Consider the following 11,878-nt stretch of genomic DNA (forward strand, 5'->3'; position numbering starts at 1 on the left):
AAATTTACCAAACTCTTATTTGTGTTTGATTTGTTTAAAAAAAAATATTTTCTAGCATGCAAATATCCTATATTTAAACATGCAACATACAAACATAAACACAACAATTAATAGGTGCATAGCCAAGCCTTTTCCTAATCGGTTTTCGTGAGCCAAACGAAGGGACCAGGTCAATCTTAGGACATATTAAATATCCATGCTCCATTGTGATGTCTTGAAGCTCCTACTTGCCTAGTCAACATTTGGTGTTGCACATGGCTCCAAAATTGCTTAGAACTCCATCTTGAATTTTCTTCATGTCTTGTTACATTTTTATAGATAAAATATACAAGTCTACACTAATACTTTTACATCTCAAAATTAAACAAAACATGAAAAATAAGATTTTCATTTGTTGGTCCTTTATTTTTGTAGTGGAATCATCCATTGCAAAGAAATCCTGTTGAGACCGTGGGGGACTACTCAGCAAAAAGCTTCAGTCTTGAAATTTTAGTGGCAAAAGAAGAAAATAAAGTAATAATGGCAAAGTCAGATAAAGATTTCATAGAAGTACTTTTTAGTTTTATGCTGATGCCGATTGCAAGTGTTGTTAGAAACAGCCGTAAATGGTTACCAGGAGATATTGGTGAAGGGGTTTGTATGAAATTTCATTAAACTATTTAGCAGCGGAAGCATGTACAACAATTTTTAAACCTTTCAAAAACTCCCCACTAAGGATCCAATTGCATGTCGTTAAGAAAACTAAATAATAAATAGTGAGTTTAAAGACTACAACCTTTGAAGACTTTGAACTTGAGAAGTTATGGATGCTAAGAATTTAGGAACCAAAGTAGCCTCCCTCTATCGGTAATCCACACTTGAGCAAAGTTCCAATACCAAATGGATGCTAGTCCTTCTCAACCGCTAATAAGAAAAAAGATGAAGAACAATCTACTATCCTTTTACTTTTAATTATCTTACTTGAACTACTAACACTTTAGTAACTTAAAAGAGTTATATGAAAGTAATTTATATGTAAGAAGTATGAAAGAAAATGCTTGCTTTATTTCATTTTAAGTGCACGTATATGTATATTGCATATGTAAGTTGATTAGCTTTTTAATAAGTGTCACTACACTTAAAATACATAAAGCAAAAGCTAACAACAAATGCTAGACAAAATGATATCATAAAGTTTATTCTTCCATCAACTCCATATGCAAAGATGATGTGTAAAGGTGTTTATGACATGACCACCTCTTTAACTTAATCCATTCATTTGTCCCATATATTTGTCAAACAAATATAACATACACTCTTAAATGTTACATGGAACATTACTAGACTATGTGCATATATTGATACTTCACTACACATAATTATTTTATCCAAATAATAATGTTATCATACAAATTATGGTTGATCATATATATATAAATCACATTTGAATATATACTTGGTAGATAATTGCTCTTTGTGTGTGACCCTATAGGTTCATATGTTATTAGTAGTATAGACATAAGTTGTGTTTTGGCCATTAATAACCAACAATTGGTTGTTTGAATAACCTATATATAAGTGTTGAAAATCTCAAGACCAACTATTTTCAAGACGAAATGTTCCAAAATACGCTGCTTCGTCCTCGAAGTGCAGCTGATATTTACTGTCAGAACCTTAAACTGAATCTAATTGGAAGCGGTTGTTTCTATGTATGTGAGAATGTTAATTGCTGGGTGATAAGTTATTATAACATTGGCAATTGTCAGTGTAGTTTTGACATAAAGAACAAGCTGAATATCTCACCCCATGAAAGGTTATTTCCTGAAGAGGAAGGTAGTTTTCTGAAATCAACTGCACGATTCATAATTACTGATGAATTCAATGTGATGGCTGTTGCTGACATTGTATATTTAACCGTTCTTACCGAGCTTGCAAAATATGGGAAAATAGAAGAGAGGGTTATCATGATAGGAGAAATTGAGGTGACTAAATTGTTTACTTGGAAGCAAGATATTTTGCTAATATTAGTTTAGTTCATTTTCTTTCTGATTTTTTATGTTTCATTTCATAGGTTCTGAAACTGCTTAAACGTTCGTTAACATCAAGTACGCCTTTAACGGATACATTCCTAAAACCAACTAACAACAACGGTGAATCGCTTTGCATGAAACGTGGTGTAAAAGGCATGAATCCTTCTCTAAATGTTAAGGACTATTGGATCAAGATATGGAGCAACATTCATATAAAACTCATCTTTGAGAAAGTCAATAATGTAGCTTTATATGCAGTTGTTAAGAAGGATTTTGTTAACTTCTTATGCAGTATCCTCACAATTCCACTTGGTTACATTTTCAGTCGGTTTCCTTTTTTATCATTTGATGGGTGTTTAGGGAACTTGCATAAAAGCATTCAAGGGAGGAAAAAGGACCGGTATGAAGGGCTGTTAAATGGTGCACAACTTAAGTGAACAATATGTTTAAGGTAGTATTATCCAGTTTACATCTTATGTTTTATGAATACTCTGTATTTTTTTCTTTATTTTCTAAAAGATATACTATTGAACCTCTTATTATATTTGAGCCTTTTTGCTATGGCTTCAAGTTCATGTATGTTATTTACACAGCAACAACATGATTATTATTTTTTTAGAGGCAAACTCACACACCCAACACAATTTTCCAACCCTAGACTTGAACCCACAACCTCTTGGTTGGAGGGGTTCAAACGATACCGCTAGGCCAATTGCCCTTTTGGTGAACAACATTATTATTGTAAAACGGGGTAAAACGAAAGGACCAACAAAGCAAAAAAGTCTTTCTTCTTTCATGTCGTAGTCTTTGAGGTTGTAATGTTGTGAAGTCTTGATATGACTGAAGTTGAGGGTGTTTGTCGTTGATTGTTAGTGCAACACCCATTAAAAAAAGTCTTATAGTAGCCGCCGGCTACTGACTAGCTAGCAGCAATTAGCTTCCACCCTTTGAGCGAAATGCGGCAAAAGGAAGGAAAATCCATGGACTGACCCCATCATCTCCACCCCGTAGGAGCTACAAGATTACCCCAAGGACGCCTTCGGCATCCTGGGGTCACGGACCGACCATAGAACCCTAGGTAGCCTCGATAGTGCATGAAAGTGGGAAGCTGGTATCGCATTAACGCTTGAGAGCGAAACTTTACACAAAAATCCCAACTTTACTTGAAAGTGGGGAAGCATGGAATTCCTTAAAGGTCGTTATACTTGGATCATTCTCTATTCTAGCCTCTTTTAACTGAACTTCTCTCCTTCAAATCAGTACCGACCACTTTAACATTCCTTTAACTTAACCCTCCATATCTTTTACTAAATATTACCCATAATTATACCCGAAAAATAAAATATGTACAGTACAATTTATCAAACACAGTACAATCAAAAATACATTTGGTCCCACAAACTCAATGTCAAGCTACGCCAAACCTTTGGCTGATGTTTGCTTTGACTTTACACTACCTATCGTAGTTAAGTGTCGATTGTGACACTTTTATTAGCATGATTTTGTGAAGGCAAAGGAGGACAGGAAAACTTCATAACATCTAGTTGAAAAACGTAGACACCTTCACTCGTCTAGCCTAAGTGTATCTGAAAATTGCTATGTGGTTGGTGAGGAAACCCGAGAACACAATATATGAAAGGATCATCAAACAGACTTATTTGATCAGAGGTTATAGGTGTAGTTGCTCTTATGATTTCATATATTTAACTTAAAAACTTAAATATCAACTTAATACAGGTTTAGATATTCTAAAGTGCGAATTTAAAGTTAAAGGCCACACAATTCTCCTTTAACAACTTCTATTATTCTGCATTTGTATTGATATTTTTGTTTCTTCGAATCTGCAAACCCGTACCATATCGTGTATGTGTGTGCGTGTGTTTTGCATATAAGTTCTGCCGGCATGGTTGATCTGTTCTAAGAAATTACCATTTTGATTTGAACCTATTTAAACTTGTTACCCTGACCCTTCCGATTCGTCTGTTTTGATTGTAAAAATCTTCTATTTTTATGATTAAATACACACGATTATACAAAATATATAGGGAGTATAACTAAAAGAGATTACCATAAACATCCGGGTAAATCAAATTTAGATTCGATCTTCAAATGGATAAAGTAGATGGGAAAGTTGCAAACACATCAATAATGTAGCTACCATTTGCAAAAACGCTGCTAAAGATACTTAAAAATAGCATGGAACTAAAGCACAATATCTAGGTGTTATCATGACTGGTGGCAACGGCAACATCTACCTGTTTTAGAATAGTAAGCTTCATAAATATTCACAACAAGCCGAGGATCTTTTTCTACAAGCTCTAAATACTCTTCACGCTCGTTTAGGTTATCCATAGTGTCCAAAATTAATGATAATGCATCATCAAGCAAGGTTTTTGCATTATGCTGATGAGCAAATGAGTAGTTCTTAAGTGAACTTTCCCAGTTAAGTTTCGATATCAAGAAATTCTCACCATAGTTTTTTAGATGATTTATTTCGTATTTGTTGGCTAAAACTAAAAGATCACATGCCATGTCATCATCAAGAGGTGCTTCAGCTGTGTAGAGGAAGTCGACAAAAGCACATAGGGCTCCATGTGAAACATCACTGAGCTTGATTGTGTCACTAAGGCTTTCTTCCATTTCGGTTTCAAGCATGGCTTTAAACACTGGTGAACGGCTTGCCTGGTTATTCATATAGAGATAAGTTAGAACTGAAACAAGCTTACATTGAAATATAATTGGAGAAAACATATTCAATTATGCAACAAGATAAATAAACAAGAAGAAAAACAAAACCATGCAACAATCCCTTTCATTATTATTGTAGTTACAAGGTTTACAAAAACTGTTAGGCTTTAACATATACTCCGTAGAAGCTAACAAATTAGAAACCTAGTCAGACACTAATACCTTGCCACCCAAAACTCACGCGATTAGTCTAAAACTTGCACAGTGGGTTTTTGCAAAATACCTTATCATATCATACTGGCTGTTATGTTTATTTTTTTTCTGTATTAAGTCCTGTTTCCATTTGCCTCTTAATTTAATGGTGTTCATCAGTTCGGTTTTCGGTTTGTTCGGTTTATTCGGTTCGGTGTATTCGGTTTTGAATTTTTTTGGACAAAACCGAAAACCGAACCGAAAACCGAATTCAAAGTTAAAACCGAACCGAACCGAAAACCGAATTCAATTTCGAATTTGGTTCGGTTTTCGGTTAAAACCGAATATTATGAAAAAACTGAGAACGATGGTAGTTTAATTATGGTGTTACTGATGTCTTAGTTATTTATATCCTAAAACAATGATGTACTATTAAATTACAAAGAATTCGATAATTTATTAATATTTACAGCTTAATTATGACGTTTACCGCTTCTGTAATTAAGAAGAAGAACATAATAATTTGAGTAACATAATTATATTGTGAGTTACCAAATCGTCATATGGGTGAGAATATATTTTATTGATTGAATCCCAAATTTTAATGACATTAAAACATAAATATACGAATTAAATATATAAAAACATTGAATTCGATTTTGAATTCGGTTTTCGGTTAAACCGAATTCAGAATTTTCAAAACCAAAAACCGAACCGAAAACCGAATTCAAATTCGGTTTCGGTTTGACTCGATCCGAAAACCGTTTTTCAAATTCGGTTTGATTTTTTTCCGGTTTGGTTTCGGTTTTGTTTCGGTTTTGTTTTCGGGTTCCACGATTTCAAACCAAATACTGACCACCCCTAAACCCTGCCATTATTCCACTTTATTTCTCAAACCACTGTTACTTCTTTTACTTCGTGTCTAGCTACATGTAAAGACTCCTCTTCTAAATTTCTTATGTACTCAACGATGGTCACAGAATTTCTTGTACGTACATAATACTCCAACAATACATTTGTTAGCATCTTTGCCTTTTTTTTATTGTATATTTATAATTATAATTTATAATATAATAAATAATCATATGGATAATTAATGAATTCTTCAATTGTGTACTATAATTCCAGTACGATTGATTAATTTTTTCATTGTTTACGATTTTTATATTTTTATTGTTTAAGCTATATGATTCTTATATGATAGTTAATAATGCTGATTGAAATTATATAATAATATAGTTAATGTGATTGATGTGATATTATCATTAATTCTGACCATCATATGATATTATCGTCCTGTTATATTTTGACTAACATCTAATAACGGAATGTCCTTTTGGTAAATTTACATGTTAAGTTATCAAATAATATAATTTTCTCAAACACTTAGAAAACTGATTATCTAATTATTGCGATATCAAACAGCATAATTAAATCCAAACACCATTAAATTAAATCACGTTTTGATACAACTAATGATTTGATTCTAATTATCTAAAACGCATAATCAATTTTCAAAACGCAAATCCAAACACCCCCTTACTGATCATTAAATGGAAAGTAAACAAGCTTCAAAGATATGCAGAAGTCTTGGGTTCAAACATCACTATCAACATAACTTCGGGTGGCCAGGGAAAAAGTGTTGAAAACAAACATGGAATAAACCTGTTAGGTCGTGTATATCTGAGTAAAAGTACTCACCATTCCCAAATATCTATATTACTTTGAATTATTTTATTTTTATTAGTATTAATGCTAAGATACCAATAAAATATACTACAACAAGGTTATACGCGAGTGTTTTTAATTCGGGTTTTCAGATGGTTAAAGCTAAGGATATTATGGGTATTGTTCGCGGGTATTGTTCGTGAATCAAAGGCCAAACTTGAGTTTGTTATTATCGTTGCGTCTACATACTATTCTTGCAATATTGAACCACAATATTGATACGTGAGTTTTCATAGTCCCCTTTTTACAAGCTTTTGCTATATATATATTTTGGGATGAGAATATATGTGCTATTTTTATAGATGTTTTACGAAATAGACACATGTACTTGAAAATAAATTCTACGATTGAGATTGTTATACCGGATATTCCCTTTATTGCTTGGTAACTTAGTTATTAGTGAACTGGACATAATAAGCACGAATCCTAAAGATAGATCTATTGGGTTTGACAACCCATCCGGGTTACGGATGCTTTAGTACTTTGATTTTGTATACATGTAGCGTCTGTATACTAAGGGATATTACTTAACGTTATGTTAATGTTGGTTACCATGCACTCAACGTTAGAATGATTTTATACACGGGATACGTGTATGGTTTTCGGTACACGGGATATGTATACAGTTAAATATGAAAAATAAAATCTTGTGGTCTATTAAAATTATTGAAAATCATTTTTATGATAAACCAATGAACTCACCAACATTTTGATTGACACTTTTAAGCATGTTTATTCTCAGAAATTAAAGAAGCTTTCGCTGTTTAACTGCTATGTGCATGGAGTCGTGCATTGTTTATTCAAGGAAAATTGCATTCAACAGACATCATTTATTATATTGATTATATCATCATGGATGTTTATTTATGAAAACAATTATTTATGGGGACTGTGTTTATGTAAATTTCGTCATATGTCGAAAACATTTGTTTATATATATATTAGAAATGTATACAGATTTTAAAAACTTTCTTTGTTTAGAAAGCGCGTCTTTTGAAATGAATGCAATGTTTATAAAACGTATCATATAGATGTCAAATACCTCGCAATGAAATCGATGAATGGTGTACTACGTCTAAAGGGATTTGGACGTGTAATGACTCGAAAAATTTCGACTAATTTAAACCAATTCTCTATATGATTTAATAATATGTAAATATATATATATATATATATATATATATATATATATATATATATATATATGTATATATATATATATGTATATATATATATATATGTATGTATATATATATATATGTATATATATATATATGTATGTATATATATATATATATATATATATATATATATTATAAGATATACAAGTAAAACACTAATTGCTACTGTAAAAACGACTTTGCTACAGTAAAACACTATTTGCTATAGTAAAATACTATTTGCTGCAGTAAACACTATTTGCTACAGTAAACACTATTTGCTACAGTAAACACTATTTGCTACAGTACACTATTTGATGTCGACGACCTAGCAAACAAAAACGGATAAGGCGGCCATGCGATCGCATGGCAAAAATACTGAAAACCCATGCGATCGCATGGGCTACAGTAAAACACTATTTGATGTCGACAAACTAGCAAACATGAATTTCTAGCAAACATGGGCTACAGTAAACACTTCAGCTGAGAGTGAAGGAAGAAGATGTTCCTAAAACCGCGTTCAGAACCCGTTACGGTCACTATGAGTTTCTAGTCATGCTTTTTGGATTAACTAATGCTCCAGCAGTATTCATGGATCTAATGAATCGCATCTGTAGACCGTATTTAGACAAATTTATCATTGTTTTTATCGACGACATATTGATTTACTCGAAGAACAAAAACATGAGCAACACTTAAGACTGGTACTAGAGATACTCAAGAAAGAAGAATTGTACGCAAAATTTTCGAAGTGTGATTTCTGGTTACAAGAAGTACAATTTTTGGGCCATGTTGTCAGTAAACATGGAATTAAAGTTGACCCTGCCAAGATCGAAGCCATTAGTAAATGGGAAACACCGAAGACTCCAACACAAATTCGCCAATTCTTAGGTCTTGCTGGTTACTACCGAAGATTCATTCAAGATTTCTCTAGAATCGCCAAACCCTTAACTGCATTGACTCAAAAGGGAAAGAAGTATGATTGGTCCACGGAACAGGAATCCTCATTCCAGTTATTAAAGAAGAAGTTAACGTCTGCACCCATTTTGTCATTACCGGAAGGAAATGATGATTTCGTGATCTATTGTGACGCTTCGCGCCATGGTTTAGGATGTGTATTAATGCAACGCACAAAAATTATCGCATATGCCTCACGACAACTAAAAATTCATGAAAAGAACTATACGACGCACGATTTGGAACTTGGAGCAGTAGTTTTTGCACTCAAAATATGGAGACACTATCTATATGGCACCAAGTGTACAGTGTACACCGACCATAAGAGTCTTCAGCATATTTTTGATCAAAAACAACTCAATATGAGGCAACGTCGCTGGGTAGAGTTGTTAAACGATTACGATTCTGAAATCCGTTATCACCCCGGAAAGGCTAATGTTGTAGCTGATGCCCTAAGTCGAAAAGAAAGAGTAAAACCTCTTAGGGTCCGAGCTTTGAATATTACAATTCGTACCGATCTCACAAAGCAAATTCAACCAGCACAGTTAGAAGCTTTAAAAGAAGAAAATGAAAAAGGTGAAATGAGCAAATGATTAGAAAAACAACTTGAAGTAAAAACCGATGGAACCCTGTATTTTGGTGGTAGGATATGGGTACCAAAACATGGTAACCTAAGGTAACTAGTACTGGATGAAGCACACAAAATGAGGTACTCAATTCATCCAGGAAACGGGAAAATGTACCACGATCTCAAGAAGTTCTATTGGTGGCCTAATATGAAGACAGAAATTGCTACTTATGTAAGCAAATGTTTGACGTGTGCAAAGGTCAAAGCTGAGCACCAAAAGCCGTCAGGATTACTGCAACAACCGGAAATTCCGCAGTGGAAATGGGAAAGAATAACCATGGATTTCATTACGAAATTGCCAAGAACTGCAAGTAGTCATGATACTATTTGGGTGATAGTTGATCGTCTAACTAAATCAGCTCACTTTCTACCAATAAAGGAGACAGACAGTATGGAGAAATTAGCACGCCTATATTTGAAGGAAGTAGTTTCCAGGCATGGTGTACCTATCTCCATCATATCTGATCGCGACACCCGATTCACATCACGTTTTTGGCAGTCATTACAAAAAGCATTGGGAACTCGATTAGATATGAGCACCGCTTATCACCCACAGACAGATGGTCAAAGTGAAAGAACAATACAAACATTGGAAGACATGTTACGGGCATGCGTGATTGACTTTGGAACCAGTTGGGATCGACACTTACCGTTAGCAGAATTTTCATACAATAACAGCTATCATACGAGCATCAACGCAGCGCCATTTGAAGCACTTTACGGTAGAAAGTGCAGATCTCCTATATGTTGGAGTGAAGTAGGAGAAAGATAACTTACTGGACCAGAAATTATTCACGAAACCACCGAAAAGATCATTCAAATACAACAGCGATTGAAAACGGCCATGAGTCGCCAAAAGAGTTATGCTGATGTAAGAATAAAACCGCTAGAATTTCAAGTGGGCGACAAAGTCATGTTGAAAGTGTCACCCTGGAAAGGCGTTGTACGATTCGGTAAACGAGGAAAGCTAAGTCCTAGGTACGTAGGACCCTTTGAAATCGCCGAAAGAATTGGAGCAGTTGCTTATCGATTAAAGCTACCGCAAGAACTTAGTAGTGTTCACGACACATTTCACGTGTCAAATTTGAAGAAATGTTTAGCTGAAGAGGATGTCGTAATTCCTCTTGACGAAATACAAATCAATGATAAACTCCATTTTATCGAAGAACCTGTTGAAATCATGGACCGTGAGGTCAAACAATTAAAACAAAGCAAAATACCGATAGTTAGAGTTCGTTGGAACGCTAGACGAGGACCCGAGTTTACTTGGGAACGTGAGGATCAAATGAAGCAAAAGTATCCACATTTGTTCACTGATATCGCTCATAAAACAGGTACTACTCAAAATTTCGGGACGAAATTTTCTTTAACGGGGAGGTACTGTAATGACTCGGAAAATTTCGACTAATTTAAACCAATTCTCTATATGATTTAATATATATATATATATATATATATATATATTATAAGATGTACAAGTAAAACACTAATTGCTACTGTAAAAACGACTTTGCTACAGTAAAACACTATTTGCTACAGTAAAATACTATTTGCTACAGTGAAACCGTATTTTGCTACAGTGCTACAGTGAAACGACCTTGCTACAGTGATTTGCTACAGTAACACTATTTGCTGCAGTAAACACTATTTGCTGCAGTAAACACTATTTGCTACAGTAAACACTATTTGCTACAGTACACTATTTGATGTCGACGAACTAGCAAACAAAAACGGATAAGGCGGCCATGCGATCGCATGGCAAAAACACTGAAAACCCATGCGATCGCATGGGCTACAGTAAAACACTATTTGATGTCGACAAACTAGCAAACAAAAGGGGTTCAGGCGGCCATGCGATCGCATGGCAAAAGCACTGAAAACCCATGCGATCGCATGGGGACTAAATTCAGGAAATATGCCTATAAAAGGCCAGCTTGTTCGACGTAAAATCTCACACTCTTTTTTTTTGTAAACAATATTTATAATTATAATTTTAATTATAACTTAAGTTTAATAATAATAAGGTATATACGAGGGTGTTTTAATTCGGGTTTCAAACCGCTTTAAGCTAAGGAAATATTGGGTATTGTTCGGGGTATTGTTCTTGAATCCAAGGCCAACCATACAGTCATCTACCATCATTACGTCTACGCAATTTACCTACAATATTGAGTCTCAATATTGAACTGTGAGTTATAGTCTCCCTTTTTAAATACTTTAAATATTTTTGGGCTGAGAATACATGCAATTTATTTTAAACGCGATAAGACACAAGTACATACTAAATTCTACACTGAGTTAAACCGAAAATCCCTTAGCTTTGGTAACTAGTAGCTGCCAGTACATAGGATATGGACTGGTGGGCGCGAATAATTGTATATGGATCCATAGGGCTTGACATCCCCGTCCGAGCTAGAGCGCTAGCCTTTTAACGGACGTATGTTATTTGAGTTTAAGACACATTGGTTTGCGTGTATTAAAACGAATGGGGTAATTATCACTATAGCGTTAAGTTT

General features: G+C 34.2%; 2 protein-coding genes across 2 annotated transcripts; one reads left to right on the forward strand and one right to left on the reverse strand.

Moving 5' to 3' along the window:
• Window positions 1-519: 519 nt before the first annotated feature.
• LOC139887841 (uncharacterized) lies at window positions 520-2,446 on the forward strand. Its single transcript, XM_071870893.1, has 4 exons — window positions 520-633; window positions 1,530-1,688; window positions 1,746-1,961; window positions 2,051-2,446. Exons 1-4 carry the CDS (start codon window positions 520-522, stop codon window positions 2,444-2,446), a joined length of 885 nt encoding a protein of 294 aa, XP_071726994.1.
• A 1,789-nt stretch (window positions 2,447-4,235) lies between these two features.
• Window positions 4,236-4,703, reverse strand: LOC139887842 (BTB/POZ domain-containing protein At4g08455-like). Its single transcript, XM_071870894.1, has one exon. The coding sequence runs from the start codon at window positions 4,701-4,703 to the stop codon at window positions 4,236-4,238; it is 468 nt and encodes a 155-aa protein (XP_071726995.1).
• Between the last annotated feature and the right edge of the window lie 7,175 nt (window positions 4,704-11,878).

Source organism: Rutidosis leptorrhynchoides, chromosome 2 (genome assembly GCF_046630445.1).
Source record: "Rutidosis leptorrhynchoides isolate AG116_Rl617_1_P2 chromosome 2, CSIRO_AGI_Rlap_v1, whole genome shotgun sequence".
Taxonomy (NCBI): domain Eukaryota; kingdom Viridiplantae; phylum Streptophyta; class Magnoliopsida; order Asterales; family Asteraceae; genus Rutidosis; species Rutidosis leptorrhynchoides.